Source organism: Tribolium madens, unplaced genomic scaffold (assembly GCF_015345945.1).
Source record: "Tribolium madens isolate multiple individuals breed KSU strain unplaced genomic scaffold, Tmad_KSU_1.1 Scaffold_19;HRSCAF=116;Tcas5.2_LG9, whole genome shotgun sequence".
Classification (NCBI taxonomy): domain Eukaryota; kingdom Metazoa; phylum Arthropoda; class Insecta; order Coleoptera; family Tenebrionidae; genus Tribolium; species Tribolium madens.
In genome coordinates, this window is record NW_025400983.1 from 12,995,512 (window position 1) to 13,022,039 (window position 26,528).

General features: G+C 35.7%; 1 protein-coding gene across 10 annotated transcripts in view; it reads right to left on the bottom strand.

Moving 5' to 3' along the window:
* LOC123015952 (RNA-binding protein Musashi homolog Rbp6) overlaps positions 1-26,528 on the bottom strand; it is a 301,201-nt gene that overhangs the window by 12,087 nt on the left and 262,586 nt on the right. For all 10 annotated transcript variants that reach the window (XM_044416064.1, XM_044416060.1, XM_044416061.1 and 7 more), the window contains 3 exons: positions 6,595-6,677; positions 2,622-2,706; positions 63-95 (listed from right to left, as the gene is read on the bottom strand). In XM_044416064.1, coding sequence (XP_044271999.1) covers positions 63-95; positions 2,622-2,706; positions 6,595-6,677 — 201 coding nt within the window. The remainder of the gene's footprint in view (positions 1-62; positions 96-2,621; positions 2,707-6,594; positions 6,678-26,528) is intronic.

The following is a 26,528-nucleotide window of genomic DNA, read 5'->3' on the forward strand; positions in this document are numbered from 1 at the left end:
AGATAAATCATTCGTATGTGACAAAAAATGCAGTTTTATTAAAAACTAGTTGTGTTACTCACCGTCAGGAAGAGCTCCAAGTGACCACATAAAATCTAAAAAACCAAAAAAAGAAGATTAGTTCAATTTGATTGAAAATACGACGCGCGACATTTATAAACAACGAACTATTTTGGACTATTAATAAAATGTTAGCATCCATGAAATTTCATACTACGTGTCTACACTACACGGTAAGTAATCAAAACGCGTGTAATAAGCGAAAAATTAAATAAGGGAAAACGGTATACGTAAGATAAGGAGTTAAAAAAGTAGCTGCATTATTTCTCGACAACTGCATCAACATTCGACTAGATTCTACAAACTATATATGTATCTACATTAATACAACGCATTAAAATTATACTAAGTCGTTCCCGGAAAGTTGCTCAAGAAAAAGTAACAACTTTCGGGGCTAAATCCAACAACTAAATTTAAGTATCTAATAAATCTTTGTAAGTATGTTTTGTCTAACAACTATTTTACAATTATTACAACAAAACAAAGCCTTTTAAACCCCGTAAAGGACTTTACGATGGCTCACTGAAAATAACAATAAAATTTATTATACATCAGGCTCTAAATATTGCTAGGCTATAGTCAGAGTTAAGAATTTTATGTCCGGCGGGTTAGTCAAACCGTGTAATTGTTGTACTTTCTATACTTTAAAAACTAACGGAAGAAAAATAAAAAGATAAAAGAAAAATAATTTCGCTGCATCGTAAATTGGCGACACGGCGAAACGTGTTCGTTTTTGCCTAGACAAAAATTTTGCCGAGACAAAAGTTTCTAAGTTCTAAATTCTATACAAAAGATTAGATCGCACCTTGATAGGGCTACGGTACATGAACGTAAACGAAGCCAGGACGAATCCTCAGAAAGGACCAACAAGAAGGAAACCTGGCAGGACCTGAAAAGGAGGAACTACTGCCCCGACTTTGCGTGAAAATTACACGTAAATTCTCTGTAAAAACACCCTAAATCTAATGCCTAACTTTAGAATACAGTGTTATTTTTGTAGTTTTTGTCCGCTTGCAAGATCGAGCGAGATAAACTTAAAGTCATTAATAAAATAAAAGCAACTCGCTCGAACTAAATACATTACATTTTGGCATAGACACGTTGAAATTTCATGAGCTACACAAAGTTACTAACAGCTGCATTGTAACTGTATAAACTGCTCTAGGTCTAAACTTTTTAAATATCATCATTACATGACTTTCTCACAATGTACATATGGCTACTGTTAACTTAGTAAATAAATAAAAGTAATATGCCTACTAGGAGGCAGTGACGGGCTAGAAAAGAGTATAAATTTCTAATGTATCTAAGTGTACCATTTTCAAAAAATATATTCCATCTATGAGGCTAACTGTTCTAATAAGAAAATCTCTTTTATAGAAAACTAAGTAACTACGGTTTAGTTGGATGTTGAAACAAAATAGAAAATGTGTCAAAATCCAACAAACAATCTAATTGTTCTAGGATTTATCTCACTAGCAGTCTTAAATTTTGTACTGAGCTAACAGAATTTAGGCCTTTCGGTAAAATCTCATCACAGCGGTTTCCTGTACGCGATGTGCCAAAACGATATGAATAATGTATAGAGGTACGCATATTCACTTAAGAAGAGCTACTCTAACAACACATAAATACTGATATGTTGGCAAAACAAGCGGAGGACACGTTACATTTTCTGACACTTATTATTCCATTATATTTTATAATATAGTTACCAAAAAGATATACCCCGGAATAATCCATTACGAAAGCACCACTCGACGCATTCGCCTAAATTACGAATAAATTCCATATTCGAAAGAGAAATACGCACAATTTTCGGAATGTAAATATTTATAAAACGGATGCTCCATGTAGGTGTTCAGTCAATTGAAGATTGAATATTCCAACAGAGTGCAAAAGTAAAAGTTTGAAATATCACGACCTGTTCAAACTTTATCTAAACGAACTCAAAACACTTCAAGTGCTCTAGTTTAATCCAATTCCGCGACGAAATCCCTTCAAATATGTATCACGAACGAACCTAGTGCTGCTTTCTAACCGTGGCAAAACACGTGAAACTACTAAGATTGGTAGATAAATAGACATTCATTTAAGAGAAAATGACCGAAAATTACCAACATCAAAGAGGGGAAGTCGACGACTCGATATACATATTCAACACGTTAGCCATTTTATTTGAGTGAAACTGGCAACATCTCTTATACATTAGAGTCCCAAGCCCGCCGGCAGGGTGTTGGCATAAACCGTAGATATGTCAAGTCCCTGTACCCCTAATAAATCGCTCATGCTGTAGGTGAGTGTTGGCGGCGCCCTCGCGGGCACTGGTCTCAAAGCAGCAGGGGTGGCAAACACTCTTTTACAGCCCGTCACATCGTACACGGCTGAGGCGTAATGCAGAGGTGCCGGAGCCACGGCGATCGCCGCCACAGGAATCGAATGACCTCCAGCCGTGGCTACGGGCACACTTGCACTCACTGGAATTGGGTACGGGGCATAGCGTAAGGCGGAAGTAGCGTTGCCAGCCGCGACATGGCCCGGATTCAGCATTAGTAACTCACCGTAAGCACCCCGACCGGCCGCCCTTGTCTTCGCTAGGTTGGCGGGGAGCATTACTTCTTTTGGTTGCGCTTTCTTACATTCCACCTGCAACAATAAATAATATGCCATTAAAAACAGCATTCAAAACAATTTTTTCTAAATTTGAAGAATCAGTTAAACAAAGCGTAGTAAGTATAGGTAATTTAAACAATAATTGAAATCTCAACGCTATAAATATCTAGGAAGTTAAAATTCAAACAGGATATGTATCAAAAGAATTCTATGGGTAGTGAATGGACAAGGATGTACTGACTGTACTGTACCATCTCTGCAACATCCTGTATTATACTCCTATATTTTTTAAATCTTTTAGTCCTTTAAGTTAAGACTCATTCGTCAACTTACAAATGTAAATTTGATTTAACTTTTGAAGCCGTAAATTGAATTTTTTAAAACATACAGGGCGAGTTACCTACTTACAGGGTGATTCAGATAATGAGCCTGACGATCTGGCGATGCAACCCAATATAGTTATTTATTCGACGAGTTTGAGTGTAAATCGGACGGATTATTTCACCGAGTGGGTTATTAAACCACGAGTGTAACGAGTGGTTTATTATCCACGAGGTGGAATAAAGCGTCCGATTTACACTCAAACGAGTTGAATACAACATTTTATTCTTCGAATTAGACTCAATAAGGCTTAAACTTGCTTTAAATCTGTTAAAAATAATCTGACGTTTCGTATTGAGAAATGCCAAACAGTTGTCAAAACTTCCTTACACGGGAGAAAAACCGTAAATTTTGACAGTGTCGAAAAATAAAACAAATTTCATTTACGCCTTAGATCCAAATTAAATTAGTATTTGCAAGTTGAATCCAAGTTATCATCTTATGTCAGTCTGACATCAGTGCAGAGAACGATCATTCGCGCCATTTAGTTCTCACGGAATGATAAAGAAATTAGAGAAGTTTTTTTGGTGTAAACCCAATACAAAATGTATGAACGAATGAAACATTAAAGGTAGGGAAACAGTTTTTTTTATAAATCATAAATTGCTTGTCAGAGCCCTGTCAGAGCCCTGTCAGAGCAACATGAGATAACTTGTATTGCAAATGCAAATCGTAATTAAAATTAGATCAAGACGTGAAATTTGTTTTTTGGGTTGCATCGCCAGATCGTCAGGCTCATTATCTTATCTGAATCACCCTGTATAATAAGAACCTTAACTGATTTTTAGACGCAACCCAAAATATATTTTTACAGGTAACTTGGCTTTTGCTGTATTTAAAAAAAAATTATTAAATTGAAATCAAAATAGTTGTTTATGTCATTCTTTGAATTTGACAGTGTTATCAATTCCACTTTTTTCCCTTGAATTCAAACGGTAAAGAAACTGACATGATTTAATACATGGAGAATGCCACACAAATGTGGCTGATCTCCACCGTCAAAGGTATACACTCTAAGACTCCACTTATAAAAAATGTCAAAGCTAACAAAGGTATCTGTGTGGGTGTGTTGAAAAAATTTAAACAGTACATCAATTAATGCATAGTGGTATCCGAGAATGTATTTTGGGTTGCGTTTGAAAATCGGTAAGCCTGTATACATGAGTCACTAAAAATGAATACATAATTATACATTGAACGGAAACATTCAAAATAGGTTGTAAAAGGTGTTTGTAGCTTGGACCAAGAATCTAACATTGCGGGTATAAGTCACCTTCCCTTCAGTAATTTATCTCTACACAAGTTTGTCGTAGTAGGTTGCTCTTATTTTTTTTGCAAAACTTGAAAACCAAAAGGAATTACGAAAAATTTTATTCTTGAAAACGATCACATTTTAGAGTATTTTACACTGCACTAATTATTCTTTTCGTAAAGTAACTAATTATGCAAAAAACGTTTGGTTCCATACTTTTTTATTCACTTGGTATAAAATTCTGAGACATACGAACTGCGACTTCAATTTTTTACTACATGCTATGGCATATTTAATAACAAAAATTAATGCAAAATTGTATGCCCTTATTTCTTCAATAAAACCACACTTTTCTTGTAGATGTTTAAAACTTTTAATTGTTTAAGTTAAAAAGATTTTCTCTTATGGCGTCTGCAATGTTAATTTTTGAGTATATCAAAAGTTATTTGAAAAAAAATCTACGTCGTTTAAAAAGTCAATGTATCTTAGAAATCATATCTACAAAACCGTCTAAACACTATTTTAAAAAATCTATTGCTTATTATCACATTATAACCACTTGAATAAAAAACATTTTTATTTTTTTATTAATAATAATCAAACTAAAACAAAATTATTAAAAGTTAAAAACTCTTCCTTAGGAATTCAAGTATTAAATCGAACTATTCTAAGTTGTAAATTATAAGCACATCCTCTGTTGTAACATTGTCATAACACTCATAACAGTCATAACCAATGAGCATTAAACTCCCTAAGCCATTTCTACAGCCCTGTAATCGACACCCCGTAAATTCGTGTGCCAAAAAATTTTGATACATTTACTAAGAAAGCCAGGAGTAAATAGTATTATTTGAAAATTTAGTCTTTGAAAAAAAAGTAAGTTAGTGAAAATATCGGCCTCTTATACTCCTGTGTAATTAAACAGAAGAGTTTCTTTGGGAAGCGTCCGCGCGCACCAATTTGGGTCAGGCGACATTAAAATGGGCCCCGAGTGTGGACGAGTTCGTGGGTAATTGGAAGCGGTGCCCTGCAAATCACTTCTGATTGTAAGACACGCCATCGGCCGGGCAAACAGGCTCCAAGATATATAGCTGGCTCACGTCTAAAGCTCGGGCTTGTAAAGTTGGGGTGCGCTTTGTCACGCGGAGAGCGACGTCGAGACGAAATTCCGGGACGACACAATTCGCAAAGATAAACATCCCTAGACTAATTCATGCCGCTGCATGATATTAAAACAACCCTTAAAGAGCAAGTGTACCGTCAAAATTCCCATATTAATAACGCACGTTTAAAGCGACTGCCTTATTACTCAAAAAATCCCTCAAGATTCAGACGACGCCTTAGGTGAGGATCCTTATTACTCGTACTTGACAAAGGGAATAATCGTAACAGGCGCTTTGGAGGCGCTTGGCCGACAAGAACCTCGACGCCCTTATTACTGAAACACATTAATAATATTGTCACTTAGACATTTTTGGCATCATTTTTTCAACATCGTCACTGTTGGGAAAATGGGGAATATCGCACACTTGAGATGCATTTTATGTAGGTACTTTTTTTTTCTTGGTACATGCAAAGGTAACCTTATTATTGGTAGTTTCTGATTTATTTAAAAAATGTAACTAAAAAGTTTGTGAACTCCCGCCGCATTGTTGCAATTTATTAGTTACGAATGCACATACAGTCTATAAATTTTCTATTTATCAGATTTGCGCATGTAACTGCAACCGAGGTAATTCCATCTTTAGTGATCTTTGGACCGGTAAATACATATAATCCTCTATAACTAACTAGCAGCCCGAGGTCTATTGTTGATTGTACTATAGAGAATGATAAAACGCAAGTCACACATAAATAGCTACGACTTTGCTAGATCTCATTACGGTCTTCATCATCTCACTTATCCTGTAGCTCCTAATTAAACAGAAATCCGTAGTTGCATTCGCAAGTCTTTATTGTGTTTATTCACCTGCAGCTATTAGTATCATACCTGCCACAACTCGAAAGGATTTTGTTTATTTTAGTGGCTGCTTAAAATTTATTCAGATTGCGTCTCACAAGCAGCTCTTTAAATTAATTTCAGATGTAATTCCGGAGTCGCCTGAAGGCCGACGTTGGTTAATTGTCGTCGAGATTTGTTTGCGACCGGAACATGTTTCAACGGCAGCGATGTTCGCTGCGAACATTTCAACACACAAAAACTACTTCTTTTATTATCATTGAACGTTTCCAATTCTTCGATAAAAGTTTCGGCATCCAAAATGATCAAGATTCCTAACAAAACTTACCATTTTATTGTTAATCTCATGGAAATGGATTTCACAAACTTTATCTACAACATCTTCGCTTTGAAATGTGACAAATCCAAAACCTGAAACAAAAAAAGTTACTTTAGAAATGGTTGGTCGATGAAACCGCGTTTTCCGATGTCGTTTATTATTTCGTTTATTTCGCTACACTGGCTACAAAATGCTTATTTTAAAAGTTTTTATATGTTGTTCGGACAAACATAATAACATAAAAACATCCTTTAGTTACCGCTTTCTGCCAAAAAATTAAAAAAAAAAAACTTTAACTTCTTAGACGCTTTAAAATCTCAAGAGAAACCTTTTTGCCAATAGGTAAAGTATGGGTATTAAGCAAAAACCAGCAAATGAGTCAATAACAACAGTTTGAGGCAAGATATAATATAGGACGAATTATTTATAATAAAGATCCTAACCGATTGTCAGACTTAACCAAAATACATTCTCATTAATAAATTAGCTTTTGTTGTGTTTGAAAAATGTTGATTATTACATTTGAATCAAAGTAGTCCTTGATATCTCAAAACATATTCAAACGACGAAGAAACTGACATAATCTTAATATATGGAGAATGCCAAAAAAATGTTGTGGCTGAATCTGTACCGTCAAAGGTACGCTTGCTGTAAGACTCCAGTTTATAAAAACTGTCAAAACTACCACAGATATATTTGAAAATTTCAAACAGTACATGAATTAAAGCATAGTGGTATCTGAGAAGGTATTTCGAGTTGCGTCTGCAAATCGGTTAGGGTCTTTATCATATGTGACTCAGCCTGTGTAATATTTTGGAATGACCTCCTAGGATATTTAGAAACAATTTTACTACAATAATATGGTAAAAAGAATTTTTTCAAGCGAGTAATTTTTATACCAAAAAGCTCCCTCAATTATTTGTATAGGAATTAAAAAAATGAAAGGTTTTCGGATGGCAACGGTACAAATACAAAGTAACTTTAAAGTCTTCATATCTATCAATAAAAGCGAATGTTTGCTGAGATTGTAGTTTTTGTTGCTGTTGCGATTAATGTTACTGTTGAAATCCGACTTTTATCGACTTTCGCGTTTTGCAAAGCCTGTCTAAAGCCATTTCCTGCTATTGCAGCAGATATCGGCGAACTGACAGCAACGTTTATAAACAACAAAGTTCCACTTTTTACCTTGATGCTGTACCTTAACGTCACGTTTTACGGTGCATCGATGCATGAATCACTGTTAACATCAAGGCACTTCGCTCCTATTTCGTTTTAGCTACTTACATTTTTATTCTTACAATTATTTAGTTCAACTTGTGATCAAACAAAATAACAACGAAAAAAAACCAAATGATTATGAATTTCATTAGCTAAAAACGAATTTTTAATAGCAATTTCTAACAAATCTGGATAATTATTGCATCTACAAATAATAAAAATGCATGTCTACTACACTCCAACTCGCTTAATTTGTACTTTGTTTAATGGAAAGTTTGTCTACATGTATATATTATTAATCCCACTTAGATAGGTATTCAAGTTAAAGAAGTACGACTGTACGTTGGTATTGGCTAAAAAACCTTTTAGGAGCTTAGCACGTGTCGTTTCGAAATGATGTAATTTGCTTTTATCAATTATGCCGGGGTTCAAATAAATAAGTGCGTAGTAGGTATATACGAGCGAAAATAAAAAAAAGGGAAGAGAAAGGACGGCCGCATTCGAGATTTGTTGAAAATATTATTCAGGCGAGTTTGCGGGCGCGATAGCGCACGTGCGTCAGAGAGATTGGGTCGGTGGAGAGCTTTTCCTTCCCATTTCCCCCTTTCAGTCCAACAGATAGGCAATAACTCATCCTCGAGCGCTAGTCGTGACAGCCGGGACCGCGAAAAGAAGAAGAAAACCCGCCGATTCAGCGGAATCCCGGTCTTTTGTCACAGGCGGTGCGACGCTTAATACGCGTCGACTCATATCTTCTTGGCTAAATGAGATTAAACGATGATATGTGCATACGTCGCTGGCGACATTGTAGCCATCGACTTCCGGACCTACCACCAAGGCATTATACTCGGATGCGGCAACTGCACGACGATAATCCCCAATCCGGGATGAACGAATCTCGGTCGCAATTGCATCGACATGAATTATCGCGATGGGATGATAGTCAAGTGAGAAAAGTGCTTTGCAAGCTGGGCTCAACGTTTTTTCCCCAACTCTCTTAAGAGAGCGAACTTTAGCTTAGGAAGGATGAAAGTGAATATTTGTATCATATGTCTTCTCACTTTTTTTCTCAGCTACAGTTTTGTAGGTGCAAGTTATGCAAAGCAATGAATTTTAATGTTTGTTTCATATACCACTCTAAATTGAAATCCCAACACCTCCAACAATTGTTAAAAATAAAAATTTTAGGTACAGACTAGGTATGTTACAATTAATAACTGATTAAAATTTCGTATTAAAAGAATGTTTAGCTTCTCTTTCTGGGCAGTATCTCTTTAAAATTTAAAGATCAATTGACAATATTGTCAACGTAACCCTAAATCATGTAGGAGGGTTCAGAATGCTCAGTTATTAGAGGGTGAATAACAGTGTAATTTTTAGGTGATTTTCAAGCATGTTATAGAACAGTGTCGACGTGAAAGATTTGAGGCTTAATTGTTATTGAAAACAGATCTTTTGCACTTCAAATTTGCCACAACAAGCATTCAAATTTAATTTCTACCAGTTAAATCCATTCCTCTAATGAGGAATGGATGAATGATCGAAATAAAAACATTTTTTTAATTAACAAGCCCAATCATTGCTTTGCTTTTATTCTGACCACATACTTCAATAAGAATATAAATGTTGACCGATTGTTATTTATGTATATCCGATCCCTATAATGTGTAACGAAAAGTTTATTCGTCCTTGAGAAATATTTATATCTAAGTGTTCGGATTTTAATTGCGAATATTTCGCTTTTTCACTTCTCTTAGCTCTAGTTTCGCAGGTGCAAGTATCAGAAACTGATTTTCAAGATTTTTAATGCATTAACTGTGAAATAACTCATAGTTTATGCTGGAACACTGGCATAAGAATATTTTTGAAAGTGGCCTTTAAATAGTGAATATAGTTTGACAAATATCTAGGAAATGTATTATGCAAAAAATCTTTTAAAGCCATTATCTGGGAAACAAGATTTTAGTACTTATGACACTGTTGTCGGCGATGTGCGATTTGTAAGTCATCCAAACATGTAGATAAAGAAACACACAGCCCGCAAGCGAGTATTTCCCATGTCTTGCAGCAAATATCAGAGGACATGCAATAAATTTCCCTGATTCATTGATGGAGTGAGCGTATAGACAGTTCGGCCCCACCTGACATCCGTTATTAATTAACAGAACACGGTGCTCCCGTCGAGGCGGCGATTGTAACAAATGCACTCGAAAGTGGAACGTGTTTTTCGGCGTTCTTTCATCTGACCATGGTCGATATTTCAATTGGTGCCCGAACAGAGACACAATTTCCGCACCACACGTTGCGAATAAAAAAAATTTGGCGTCGCCTCGCCACCGTATATCAAACAACACAATTATGTAAATTGAGTTTCATAGCTTATAATCTGACACATTTAATGCAGATATCTCCAGCGCTGGAAGCTCTGATGTAACGGCCCTACGTGAGAACGAGTATCGCGCTTTTACCGGCCTGCATTTTAATGCAAATTAAACCGATTCATCATTGGTAATTACGAGTCGCTAACCGAAAAAAAGACAGAGCAATTACGCAAAATCTTCGCTGTGTTGCTGCGAAGGCAGTAGATGGTAGAAGAGGGACGTTTTTGCTACGCGAACAACAAAAAAACGCAGCTTTTCATCAGGACGAAATAATAACTCGAGAGTTTTTGCGGCTGCTGGATTTCAAACTTTGCGGCAGCAACATTGTGCCCAAGAGTAAGCGGCTTTGCCACAACCTTTATCCATTTGGAGGTCCCGGGTCAAAGAGGACTCTGAGTGTTTAATGATGCGAGTAAACGAGAACATACATCGTTAGTCTTTACATGTTATAGACGCCTTTGTGCCCACCTTGTATGTAACAAATGAAATGTGAAATATTAATTTCACTGCGCAACATGCAAACGATGCACACACAAATGATACAAAAATAAATAAGTAAAATACCCGAGAAAAAATCTTAACAAAATGGGTTTAATAATAATTCATAAATCAACCACTTTTCCGACATGTCACATTTGGATGGCGTCGAGAAACGAAGTAGTTTACTGGATGGATCATTTAAGTGTAGAAATGTCAGAGTAAGCTTGGAATTACATGGATCCCTGCGGACGCCTGCAAATGTCACCACTCAACGCTGGCTTGTACATACAATAATGATATCCTGAGGGAGAACCGAGCGAGCAATGGGCTATGTACATGATCTCACCGGCAAGGTAAGCTCATTTGCAACCAAAAAAAATCTATAAAATGTATGTACAGGTGTTCCGTTTTTATTGTTACAAATTTAATACAAATTTAAACAGGTGATAGAATATTCATTTTTAAGATAAAAGTTTCCTATGAACATTAGCAAAAAATACTATGTAAGCTACACACCCTGAAAAGGGTTCATGTGCATAAATTTTGTCCAATTTTGGTTGAGCTTAGGATAAAAAGTACCCTAACTACTTTGGCTAAAGTTTCTTGCCACTTTCAGCAACAAAATTATAGATTCCATAGTTTTTTACAAAAAGGAGATCACTTGCGTTTTTTCGCTGCAAGGTAGGTAGGTACCCTTTTTGAGCAAAAACATTTTGAAATTTATGCTACAGAGCCTGCACAGGATAAAAATTTAAAATTAATTTCGTTCTACCCTATACTCTTTCAATTTAAAACGCAACTGATTAAAAATTGTGACATTTAATCTTTGAATTCGTTCAGGTGTTTGAAAGTTATCAGCTGTACCTATTTTACCTATTCTGAACTAGTGCAAAAATCCCATCACCCCTTTCGGAGGGTGTAGTTCCCTTACATAATATTTTTCGATACACGTTCATAGAAAACTTTTGTCTTAAAATTAAATATTCTATCACCTGTTCAAATTTGTAACAATAAAAACGGAACACATTTTTCTATTTAGAAATTCTCGTACGAATGTTTTTTTATCAAAACAAAGTTTCCTTAAAAACTGTTGCTAATTTCGGCTTTCCTCTCCAAATATGTATAAATTTGTGGCTGAATAATGTCAATTTAATAGATAAGCCTGCTGGAATACAGCCACAGGGGATTTCATAATGGACCAGAAGCTGCGCAGAATGGATGATAATGTATTTACCTATTCGACAAATGATCCAATTAATTGTTCCAGAACTATAGAAACTGGTGCCAAATTTATCCATTTAACATTGATACGAATTAATTTAGATCATCTAACAACAAAGTGATACGTTGGAAGCTTGTAGTATATTATTTCGATATTTAGAGAGGTCTTTGTCGAAAACTTGCCTATTTCCAGATCAGCTTTTGCCACCGTCACTACCCTTTCCATAAAAAGTTGTCGAGAAAGTTGTTCTATGGATAGGCAGTCATCACTTTCGCTAAGACATGGTGGAGTTTGGCGCCATGATGTTATCTCTCTACACGCTGATATGTACTGTATGGCACCTTGGAGTTCGAAGGGCTGCTTTTGGCGACACTAAGGCGCCGTAACATTGATTCGCTCAACCCCAATCACTTGTTTGTCGACATATAAACATATAGAGCTACGAAGGCCGGTGCGCATCCCTTTTTAGATGAATAGTAAAACTGCATCTAAACTCTTCTCAAAGTGCAAACAATCGGAAGAATGGTAATTAGAAACGATGATGAAGCAAATTAAAAACAAGCCCGTTTCGGCATAATTGAATCAAACTCCAATGTTAATTTCGCAACAGTAAGCCACTTCCTAGTCGCTCGGCGAATAAAGCAGTCCGTAATTGAATGTCTCGTACTTAAACAGCACTTAAATATTTGCTTTTATTATGTAATCCAGCTGCTTCCCTATTCCGAACACTACTGCATTATGTGGCCTCCGTGGCGTGGAGACCCACTTTATACACTTTTTGGACGGGTTTTCTTTTCGCCGAAATTTTTTGAATTCCGAAACGATTTTTAATGCCACCGTAATTGCAAAAAGGAAACACAATCAATTCTTAAACTCCAACTTCTCCTTCCATATCTCAAAGGTCAATCACGTAGGGGGGAAACAGTTCACCTTTGCTTCGCCTTTAAAGGTTGTTGCTATAATTCCTGGTGTGTCCAAAAACCACCAAATCGATGCTCTCTTTCTTTGTGTATTGGCCTTTACAAGCTCCCCTCTAGGTATTTGAAGGCAATATCTTTGATTTATTGCCATCTTCCGGGATGGAAACATCAAATAAATATATAGGGTGGATTTCTTAAGTCTATTCAAGACGAAATGCTTCTAATATAGCAAGTTTGCAAAAGTTTACCACAATTCATCACACAAGACTAATTTCTATCTATAAAATTTTCAGGATTTTTGCCATCTTTTGAAATATGGTCACGATAAATCGTTGTTAAAAAGTCAGTGACAAAATATTGCATGTCTTGCTTGTTATTTCTTTGGTTTAGAAAAAACTCCATTTGTAATGACGAAAGGCGGTGTAAGCTCGTGGGAGATCCATCTTGTGCAATTATAATAATTGCAAGAGCGTGTTTTCGTCCTGTTGTTGGTGTCGAGTAAATTCTATAACAGGATCGGATTTATTTAATCTATAAATCTTATAAATCTGGCTGAAATCTGGCGACGAAGCGAGAACAACGCTAAACGACATAATCATTTAATTCAATTGCGAGTGCGTCTTGTTTATGTTCACATATCAGCGTGTCGTCGAGTTGTTGTAAACTCCACTCTAAGATGAGGCCTGGGGTTATTTATCGCCATAGTTAACGCCACACACAGACAAATGCCCCCCGAGAGGAGACTCTCCGGATAACCTCACACATCAAGAAATTGCCGACGGCACATCCAAACCAAATCCGATTTCCTCTTACTACCAGGAGTTCTTTTAAATGTTTTCGTCGGCCTCGACGGTTCATATACCAGATTAATAGTTTCGTCGTGACCGCAAGTGTTACGAGAGGACATTTTTCAGGCTTCATCCAATTTCCGAAAACAATTGCATCGTATCAGGATCTCTGGAAAAGTCCGAGGATACGTCAGGGAATCGCGGAAATGGAACTAAGTTTGCGTGTTTGTTTACCCCGAACCCTGAAACTTTAGGGCAACTGCTGAAACTTGTGCGCGATGCGGGGGGTTCTTTTCTGATGTATTACGCGTCATCGTGTCGCCGAAACACTTTCGGATGTGCGAGAAGCCCTTTTTACATTTTTTTGCTTCCCTGCTTACTTTCCATGGCACAATGTCGCCTCGACGATTATACCGTGAAAGAGAAAAAATTCGTCGAACGGAGTTTAATTCAGTTAAAAAAAACACATTAATTCTGACTAATGAAATTTTAAAGCTCGTATAATACAACCGTCCATATAAACACAAAGCTGAGTACATTGTACACACGAACATAAATTTTACGGGGCAAAATTTGGTATTCTAGCTGGGGGATTACAGTTATGGCCCGGCAATAATTAGGTGTCGTCCATACATATTTCAGAAGCGTCGACCATGTAGAACGCGCCCGTTTTATAATGCAAACGGGTAAATAACGACGGACAAGGTGAAGATGTGAAGGCGTGCCGTGATGTCACTGGGTTAACAGCTCTCACATGAAGCTTTACTATAAATTATAAAACGCTAATTCATTTAAATCGAAATCAAACGCAAATTAAAATTTAATTATGTTAAAAAAGATTGTAAAATATTTCAGGAGGTAAATGTATGGACCAAAACAAACAAAAAAGTCTTAATAAACATGAATCCGCAAAGTGACGGTTCCGGAAATATCGAAAATTATACGTTTTTTGAAACATTTATTTACAATCTGTTCAAACAAGCTTCTACAGGGTGATTCTTAAATAGACCGACAAAATTTTATCACAGCTTCCCAAGGATAAATAGAGACAAACTGTACCCTTTTTACGTTTATACCTTTTAGGGGCAAAACCCCCTTGATCCGTGCCACTTATGGCGTTTATGAATTTTTGCAATTATCAAGTACATTTTCATCAAATTAAAACCATGGTTTCCACTACCTAATACTATTTACGAATACATCAGTGGCGTACGCTTTACCTTAAAAATAACTTTAATAAATTTTATTTGGAGAACAGATAAATGAAGAATTTTTTTTAATATTTTTTCCAGCATGTACTCATTTGATACAACCAAGGATAAAATTTTGTCGGTCTATTTAAGAATCACCCTGTATAGTAAAAATTCTAAAAATTTTCACATTCGATATCTCGCAGACCCATGTTTATTAAGACTTTTTTTGTTTATTTTGGTCTATACTATTACCTACTTAAATATTTTTTTTATCTTTTTTTAACACCTTGTATGCACTATCAAAATGTAAATAACTGCAACATTTATAAAATAATAAAATGCATTTCGCTCATTTTTCTTCCATTGAATTACGAGTATATACTTCCATTGAGGTTTCTTCATAAAGTCACAATGATAGACAAACAACAATTTATTTGGCTGTTTTATTTTCAACGAGCTTTCTGTGAAGTAAAAAATGTAAGTAATTGGCCAACCGTTTTTGCATTAAAACATAATGTTAACTTTTAGACTAAATGAATAATCTATATTTGTAGCGTTTAACCACATATTGCAAACCTTTCCGGTCAGGATAGACCATATCCGGCCGAGATTCATGGCTGTAATAAAACCGAATCAAAAATTAAACTCTGTTTACTATACTACTCCATCCAATTTTGTAGTAAACATGACTTTTGAGAGAAAAGAGAAAAGAAAGAAGTGATTAATTAGATGCTGGTAAATTCGCAAAATTAGTTGCACCCACAAAAATTGATGTATCGAGAAAAAAGTTGGTAAATAAATTCGAAAATGAATGGAGAGTAGGAAAAATAATTGGGCTAATGCGCCATTAGTTCGATTTTTTGATGTTTTTAAAGCATCTGCGCCAATCTCCGTTATTAAATAATATTGGCACGGTATAATGATAAAAAGGAAACGCCTGATATATGTATATTCTGGACAAAACTGATGACCGTGATATTAATGCATTGCGGCGCAGAGTTCAATTCCGAAATTGGCTGATAGTTCCAAATATTGTTACGGTCTGTTAGCTAGATTATGCAGGCATTTTATTAAATTATGGACACGTCATATGATACAAAACAAGTTCGATTTGTTGTGACAGAAAAAGCCTGTCGCCGGTGAATATTTCTGAACAACATTACAGTTATTTAGTGAAAAATATCACCGCCAGTAAATAGCCCCGAATATGCACACAAGTAGAATTCTAGAAGTAAACGATTTAATAATAAAACTGATTTTATTAACCTAGTTTCCAGAAGTTGTAAAAAATTTCTCTGCGTTCAAAATGAAATCCTTCTGATGTCAAAGAGGATAAAATAAACTAAATAAATAAATTCATTTGCGTACAAATGTATTCAAATGTACATCTGGATGACTTCCATATATAAAGTGTATTTGTTTAATATTGTTTCTGCACGCAAGTTTACCTACAATATAAAGGTGGATTATATTCAAATGAGAATATTTCATATCAGTTTGTAATATTCTTGAGACATGGAAGAACCGTGATATGCTATTTAATAAATAAGTTTGCCTCAAGATGGGCATTCACATTTTATACGAGACCGTTATTCCAAAACCACTCGTAACTTATCTTCCGACCAACAAGGATGTTTTTGAAAAACGTCAGCAAATTATCCTGAAATAAACATTACACAGTATCTTTATTACCATAGACAGCATAGGCTAAAGTATAGAGAATCATTCGCAAAACGAGATAAGCAATTTTGACCGTAAAATTTAAAAAAATGACAGATTTTATCAATTGGCTACACTATATTATAGTAATTTTCCGATTCTGTTCCGGATCTAGACGACTCTATTTGATTTCAACTTGTCACATAGTACAAAGCAAAAAGTAATCTGGCGTCAAAAAATTAAATAAGTAAACAAGTTATAATAGTGCTTATCTCAAAAAAAAATAAAAAAAAAACATCTGAAACGTCATATAATAAAAAAAATATTCATTTTGATAATGTGACAGTCAAGTAGATACCCTAAGCGGCATTGTCTAAGTTGAAAACTTCTTGATTTTGCCATTATGCAAACTAGACAAGCGGATATGCGCCAAAATGCTGTTGTTTTTTTACTGTTTGTATCTAATATCGAAAACGTCTGAAGCAAACTGAAATCTGATAACAGGACAGAAGCAGAGTGTATATCATTTTCCGTGCGGATCACCGCAAGTTTCTTTCAGTCTCGACGGTTTGAAATTGATTAAATCGATGGTGCAGTGCCGTGGTTATGGAGATGTGTATCGACCAACGGCGAAGTGATAAAGTCGCCGTGGCGTAAAAATAAAAAATACATTTCCAGACGGTGAGATTAGCCGTTTCCTTTCTGGTCCTATGTAAAAGCTCATCGTTTTCTCGTCAATCATGATAGTGTTAGAGCGCATGAAATCTAAAATGAAAGAAACGAGAAGAGAGAGCAAAAAGTAGGAACAAAAAATACTAGAAACCAAATCACCAACCCCTATCCGTTGGCACGCCTTCTGTGGTGCGTCACGAGTCATAAAACTAAATTCATAGCAATTTACGGTTTCCTTTCATCTAATGTAATCGAATAAGGTTACACCAAAATCGGATAACAAGCAGCATTGCCATTTCATTTATCGTCATTTTTGTAGCAAATTAACAAACTGAGCTTTGCACAGATGAACGGGAAATGAAGATGGATGAGTTTCAAGCGCTGCTTAGCTGTATATACCATTTAAATAGTTGAATCTGTACACAGAGAGGGCGCGCTATAGGGTGTGCTTGATGATGAACGTGGCGAAGCTCCTGGTATCATTGCATACTACGCTAACGCAAGATTGATTCATTACAAGTGCCACCGTTGATTAATGACAACACCAGGTGGCACATATCTCACCTGCGTGTTTGCGCAGTCTTTGCGACGTCGGGGGTAAATGAAAAGGAGACAGTCACCAAGACAATATTGCTGCTAAGATTTACGCCAGGCTACTTCATATACAGGAGTTGGTCCAAAAGTCTAATGCTACCTAATAAAATAGTAAGGTGACTCCTAGTCGCGCTCCAAACTTTCTAAATCTTATTGGAAATTGATGATAAATAGGAAAAACGTATTGCAACGTTGACCGAGGCGATTACTCTTGGTCCACAATACAAGCAAACGCCATTATCTACGCAAGGCTTTGTTGCGAAAATTTAATCTAGCAAAAGGATTAATGGGTTTCGTAAATTTTGTACGATATTGACATTTGCGATGGCGAATATCCTCTTTGAGAGGTCTGAGTGTGGTCGGCTTCCACCAACTTTGAAACCGAAGTTAGTCAGGACGTTTTTACGGAATCTCGACTGAATATATCTCCCTTTCACGCTATCAAAAGATCAGTGGAATGTGGTGGCAGCTTTAGATGCGGATGGCCGCACCACAGAAACACATAGACGCAAGACCATAGAGAATGGCAACTGAATATCCGTTTCTAACTTTCTGGGTGTTATTTAGGACTTACTGCCGGATAGCAGGGTCGGACCGTCATTATATTAGTTAAACTGGTATCCTAATCCGCGTTTTGTACAGCCACCTCCCGACCGATCTTAATAAATTCTAACCGAATTTCGTGAATTTTTTCTAGTTTTTTTACGACGGCGATGGCAATACCGACATTCGTTTCAGGTGTTTACAAACCGTGCATTAACTAAGGGGTTTATTGCACTGTAGAACACCTGCTGCGTTGTAAATTACCGGCGAGTATTTAAATATTGCGTGAGTGTCAAATACGAGCACCCTAGAAATAGACATGCGTGCAGATACACACTCCACTATCTGTCCATGTTATATCTCCTTAATTGCTAAACTGTGTTGCAATGCGCTCCACTGATTCGTCGTACACCGTTCGAATTCAACGTCTCTTCATTCGGCTTGTGAATTCAGATTCCGTCGTAATTTCTCAGCATGTGCGGTTGCTGCTCTATACATTTGAGGTTCCGCTCATTAATGATTAACGCGGTAGACAACTCATAATTTGCGTGGATCACGTAGGTCTTCATATTCAACTCAACACTCAAATTACTCAGTCTTCTTCTGCAAAATCAGTATTTTTTTATTCTCGTGTTAAATGATCACTATTTATTTATATTTATTTCATGTGACCCTAATGATGAATGTAACGTTGAACTATCTAGACTCTCACATCATAAATTACACCCTTCACAGAAGGTGGAATGATCCCGAAGCCTCCTCCCTAAACCAATTCAGCAGTTTTTTTAGGTATTGTTATTCGTCGACCTTTTGATAGCCCCTTGCTTAACGTAACAGATAGCTTACAGAATGCACAATAAACAGATGTGGTGATACAATATCACATGAATAGAATATCATTGCAGAACATGACATCGGAAGCAAGTCACTGATTAAAAACAAAAACTCAAATATGCATTTAAAAGGGAATATTTTATGTCAACGAATGACTGAATCGCTGAAATTATTTAAAACAAGTGATAGTGAATGAAGAGTTGCATATAGGATTGTCAAAATTCTATTAAAATAAAAAGTACACACAGCTTGGTTGATAGAATTTCGATGTAGATATCGTAACTGGAATCATCGGCTAATAAAAGAGGATTAAATATTCAAATGGTCATTTTGTAGAGAGTAAAGTGAGAATATGGCGGTTCGTACACCATATGCCATCAAGCGAATCGGAAATTGCCCTCTTTGCTATAGGCATATAGGTACATAACGATTGGCGGTTGTCTGTACGAGAATAAATAGTGATTAAATTAACGACGGGCCATCACACCAGGGGCGCCTTCGTTGACATGAGCCCGGGTGACATATTGGCATAAGCACCGATTAATTGGAAGGATGAACAATGAGAGGGGAACATGATCAGCAAAAGTGCGCCAGCCGTTTCATTAGAACGCTTTTCAAACGATTTTTTACCAAAGCCAGCGATTTATACATTGTGTTCAAACATAGAACGCATTATTTTTAGGTATATATTAACATACACTAACCGGATATAAGATAAGTTAAGAATTGATTAATGTTAAAATAAAAGCTACATGAAATAAACTCAACATCAATGCAAGTATTAACAAAGTAAGAAAAATTCTGTTCACAAAATGGCATAAACTTTACGGCAAAACCTCTGGGCACATTTTGTCTAAAAGAAAATCCTTACTAGAGAACAGGTAACTTAAAATTTATATAGGGTGATTCAGCTTAAATGACCCATCTGACCCCTGTTGGCAGATAACTCATAATACATTATGAACTTATTCCTTGATTCAAAATTAAATTTTCTAAATGCAGGGTGATCCAGCTTAAATGACCCACTTGACCCCTCTTGGCAGATAACTCATAATACATTATGCACTTATTCCTTGATTCAAAATTAAGTTTTCACAATATCGAGAATCAAAGAATGTGTCGTCCATTTGGCAAGTAAATATTTCAAAGCGTCAAATGAAACGTCAACGCAGACAACGTCTCAAAGTTTCAAAAATGCTGACATATTCATTTACAAATATGCAATAAAAAAACTGATATGATATTAACTTATGGTGCATTTGGTAAAAATGCTAGATTAGCCGCCGATTCATACGCTCGGCAATATCCAGAAAGAGTACCTACATCCTACGCATAAAATTTTTAAACGACTGGAAATGTGTTTATGTCACAATTATCCTGCAAGTAAGGCGTAGGAATATACGAACGGCGACTAGTTCAATGAAGGAAATTCTGGTGTTGGAGACTGTTAAACAAAATCGGCATATCGGGCAAAAAGCAATTGCAAGAGAAGTGGGAATAATCCAATCTTTTGTTTCTTTAAAAACTAATAAATTTCATCCCTATCACATGCAGTTAGTGCAAGAACTACGATTAGATTAGATTTTTATTATTTTGTTTGGGAACAATTAGAAAATAATCCAAACTTTATTAATAATGTTGTGTTTAGTAATGTTTGATTTTTTGTTTTGTGAATAGAATCGTGGCTTGTGAGCAGAGTGGGTGGCCAGATAGAGATCGGCTATGAAATAATTAATTTTTGATTTACCTATTCCTTTTCTACAAAATAAAATTCCGTTTATTCGAAAAATTGCCATTGATTGAAATGTATTGTTGCATGTGCGTGTGACAGTAGCACTTCCGATATTTTTCGAACAGCAAAGTTTGATTCATGAAACTTTCAAAATTCTAATATGAATCAAGGAATAATTGCTTTGTGTATTTATTATGGGTTGTCTGCCAAGAGAGGAAGTGGGTCATTTAAGCTGAATCACCCTGTATGTTGTTTATTAAAAACAACACAATTTCAAAAAACAGATTGTGTCCATTGCACACTGTAGACTTCATTCAACAATTAAATAATTTATGTGTTTATTTCATCCACTGACATTTCGATCTACAATAATTTAGCATAAACAATGAGACGATATACCAATTTTATTCCATTATACGTTATACAAATTCCAAACCCACGCGCTCGATGTTACATTTTATACTAACGTCATATCGTCTACGTCATAAAATATGAAAGGTTTAGATAAAAACCCAACTTAATGCTTTTGAAATTTTGGAACGTAAAATATTTTATAACACGAGTCATAGGTTCAAGGCCGTTTTTATCCCTTTTTCAGTCACAAAAAATCTTAAAAACTGAAAATGTTTAAATCTACGATCAAGTATAATAACTCATATTACTATGGCACAAACTATCAGAAGGTAATATTTATTATTCGAGTCACTCGATCACGTGTGTCCCATGGTGTTGCTAATTTAATTCGATATTACAGGGATGATGTGTGACGGACGAAGCCCCCGTGCGACACAACATGCTATTCCATAGACCACTGGATTCAATTTATTTGTCGTATCGTTATTGACGGTTGACTGTGTTCGCTTGGGGGATTCCAAACGATGTTTCTACCGTTGTCGACATTGAGTTTCTGCATACCACTATTAGATTTATATTATTATTGTCCTAGAAATTGGTTGTTAATTACATCACTAAACGTAGCAATGTCACTTGTTAATCTTGATCAGTTTTTTGCAGAATATCCTGTGTCAATCACGGCCAATCTGGACCATTGTTTTGTTCTTGGTAGGCTTGAAATAAACCCTCCTCAATCAGTTTCGACGGCGAATTACATAGATGAAAAAACTTCTATACCCTCTTTAATGGATGATTGTGAAACACTAAAAAATAATCTTGAGGTAGGTTTGCTTGCTTCGACATCAATTTTGACGGTAAATAATGAAAAAATCGATTAAACTACTGTTAGAAAATCACATCTTTTTGAAATTCGTTCCACTGAAAATATTATTTTTCAGGCGTCGTCTAAGATTTATTATCGATTATCTTTTCTAAACATACGGTACATAAAACTGCGAGTTTGAGGACTCTTTATTACTGTCATATGAACCAGAAACTATTATGAAAAATGTAAAATCAATAGAGTTCTTTTATATTGGCTCGAAACGGTACGATACCGTCAAGAGATGTCTCTGTCGTTTGGCATTAGATTATAAACAACCCTTATTCTTAAATCACATCGTCAAGAGAAACGCTGCAAACTGCACTTCAAAAACTGCAGACTCGGTACAAATAGTAGACAGAAATTGAAAGGTGAGTGAGCACTGTGGCAGTGGATACAGGTTAGCCATAATAAATAGTCATAAGCTTGTTTAGCTTAGTAAAGAAACCAAATTTAATAACCTACTTTTGAGAAAAACGTTTGCATGTGCTTTTCCCTCTGAAATAACACCAGCATTGTTATTTGAAATCTTGTGTTTCTCCTAGATCTATACTAGAATTTTCCACCATTCTGTTCAAAAGATTATTAGACTATATTAATAATATAAAATTGCATTTATTCAATTATTTTGGAAGACCTGTATAAACGTTTAGAAACTTGGTGAAAAATTCAGGAACACTCCAAGTTACTAACGCATGATGTGGAAAAAGAGAAGGTCAAATATCTGAAGAACAAATGCTGTTATTAGTGCTGCGATAATGTGTTGCGGTCATTGTTTATTTGCGTTCGAAATCCAATCAGTTCAGATGATGTTATGCACAGTGGCGGCTTTAATTTCTGCATGTAAAACTGGACATAATGATCAATTAAATATACATGCGTGCACAGAAGGCAATTTATTCAACAAATATACGTACACACAGAACACACCGCAAATCAAGCGTCGGCTGGACGACTGGCTGTGGTTGTGAAGCGCGGTTATAAACACGAATTAATGAGCGGACACATGCAGTGTCAGGATTGCACCGCACACACACACATGCACATTATTGCTTGTTAGGCGGTGAAATGTGCCGGAGTTAAGGATAATGATCTAGCTTGTTAGAACAAAGAATTTTTTGCACCTCTTCGGACGTAATGGTTTAGAAATATGACCGTAGCGATCCATTACAAGTGGGAGGTGTGATCCTATGGGATTCTGTCAAATTAATCCATAAATCCGACTAGCATCTGCCAGGTTGAGCCAGCAGTGAAGTAGGAAGTAAAGCGGCAGACGTTCTACCCTCGTTACAAAGACCGGACGACATGGGAATTTAACTATATCAATAACAAACAGTGGCAATTCACGCGGAGAAGCGCAAATCCTCAATAGTCTTGCCGTCACAGTCAAATTAATGAGACGGAGGATTGTGTGAATACCTGGGTCAAACTTGAGCCCACCATGTTATAGATGTGTATGAGCCTGAACTGTTTCATTAGTGCAAGTTCCAGCTTGGTCTGTAATAATGCATTATGCAATAGTTCCACGTTAACTGCTATCGACTGTTATTAATTATTTAGCCCTACAGCAGAAACCATCCGACTTCCCACGATAATACACTTGAATATGACATGTTTGCGAGATCCTGAATTATTATGTAGTTAAGCCAATGAACCAATTTAGGCAGTTTACTCTTGGTCCTGACTAGACACTATTTGCATGCTGCATTCTAGCCCGCTCGAAACACAATTGCAACGGCATAATCGAACTCTACGAACCATCGAAACAGCCACAACTTTACCTATAAACACTCCACCCAAACTTGTGGCTCCGCTTTGCACTTACAACTTACTCCATCATAGAAACACTTGCACCAGATGCTTTACCACAATCCCGATGCGACGCTTACATATGTAATGCAAAAATCTTAACATGAAGAAATACGATTCAAAAATTTTAAAACATTCAGACTCATCCAAAAGCAGTAGTATCGTACTCGTATTACTTTAATTGAGCTTTCTGAATTAAAAAATCACCAACAGGGGAAAAACATCATTTGTTATGTAGTTATGTAGTTATGTTACAGTAGCAAAGCAGCGCTATTAAGTCAAATGTAAAATATTCGTGTCTTTTTATAACTATGTACAGGGTGCGCCAGAACTCGCGCCCCAGAGAAAATTTTCAAGTAAGGTAAGATAATAGGACCATGAAAAAAATGTTTAAAAAATTCTATCTGTCAAAAAATTTTGACATTTGACATTTTTTTATATCTATTTAAGAATAGTGATGATCTTGTATATATTTTTTTATAATTATTTAGTAAAGGGACAAAAAATTTGCCAATAAAAGCCACAAATAACACTGAACAGAGTTACAATTTAGAATACGGCTTTCTTGTTTGCTCTTTTAATAGCCTTTAACAAAAAAACTTGGAAAATTATTTTTCCAACAAAAATAAATAAAGTCAAAGTGCAAAGTTTAAACCCCATAACGAAATTTTTATAGATAAAATTTTTTTAACATTTTTTCCATGTTCCTGGTATCTTACCTTATATGGCATTTTTCTCAGGGGCGCGAGTTCTGGCGCACCCTGTATATTTAGCAAGTGTATCTGGCATCTTTTGTGTCCAGAATTGGACAAAACTTGTAGATTGCCAAAGACTTTAACATACGTCCAATACTGAATTATAGAATTTAAATCTATTACTTAATTTTGGTGTTGAAATAAAAAATTGAAACAAATTCTTGGTTTTAAGTTTTCTTCTTCCTTCTGGCGAGTTTATTATTCTTACCAAATAAATTTGAAGGTTTCAAATAGTGTCTAGTGGTTTCGTTTAGTATTATTGATTCGTTCTATTCACAAAAGTTACAAATCCTGAAATATTTGTCTTGTTTCGAAACACCTCTAAAACATAATTACAATGATTTATTAAAACCCTCTATATCTCCTGTCTTTTCGTTAAATGTATTTTCGTCGTTCTATGTTGTTATGGTATAAATAACATTCAACAATTTACAATCGTTAAGCTGTCGGTATATCACACAGGACTGTTAAGAGGTTTTATTTAATAACCCGACTTGTGCTTTAAAGCCTAGTTTTTCGACAGCTTTGTAAATTTCACAACTTTTTGCACGATTAGTAAATCCAAAATCAAATTTGACAAAGTGCCATAGGTGTTATAGATACCGTTGCTAAAGAAATTGAAATTATTGTTGCAAAGCAACCAGAATTACATTTACCGAAATTTATCTCGAAAATGAAGACTTTTATTAGAAAAATTTTTTGTGTTTGAGTTCTACTCATACCTATTACGAGATTTTCTTTGGCAGGTTCCATCAGGACCACACTGTATTCATCTTTTGAAAAGAAACTACAATCATCGTTTAGGGAAACAAACTCCATTTTTAGAAAGGATTTTTATTTTTCTAACCAGTGTCGTGCCGCGTAAAATTGAAGAAAATAATTAATAAGTAAGTGAAAGCAAAAAAATATTCCACACTTTTTTATATCTATATCCAGTAAATATACCTAAGTATTTCTAAAGTGCCCTTTGAAATTACTTATATAATATGGCGAGGGTGACTGTCGCCATCATAACGGGTGATTCTCATAAAGAGATTTAAACAAATTTTTGTTTACATTTAGAAAAACATAACGTGTGCGTGTTACAGTTCTTGTCCTAGACAGTAAAATTAATGAACAGCGTATTTACGAAGTTTCGCGTGCTTTCCAGAACTTAGTTATTTCCTTCCATTAATATTCGTAAAAGTGTGCAGATATGTGCGGTAGAAAGAAACAGGAACAGGAGATAATTTGATAATTGTTTTATCATGTCAGCATATTTTGTTTTATTATCCACAATCAATAACTCAAGCATGAGTAAAACTTATTTTGTAGCGCTATAACCTTTTTGTTGAGTAAAAACCAAAGGTTGTTTTGTCGGTCCAAACAGATTCGTTCTCGGCAGATTTCATAATAACCAAATAATTACATTAGGCCGTATTAATACGCACAAGCGAGGTAAATGTAAACCAAACATACTAAAACCTTTCCAGCCATTAAATATCCCCAGAGGCAGGAACACTTTATTTGGATTGAATGCGTTAGAAAACAATCCTTTGTAAAATCTACTTATTTTACACACAAAAAAACAATGTTACATGTAGTCCGTTAAAAGGACTCTTAAGGCTGAGAGGTTGCCCATGGGTGGTACCGAAAGTACCACCACTCATACAGTAGTTGAGATCATTTTTTAATAAAGCGGCATAACTGTTACTGTATGGTAAGATTTTGCGACGAATGAAGTTCGTGTGCCCTCGACAGCCCATTGCAAAGCGCATAGCATAGAGGGAGTGTTAAGCAGGTATGAGTATAAGCAAAAATGGCCCTCAATTATGTTTATTATAAGAGCTTCTAAGCACCAACACAACATAAGTCTAACTCTCTTTAAACTTGCTCTGTATGAGTGGTGGTACTTTCAAGTACCATCCTTAGGCAATCCCTCAGCCTC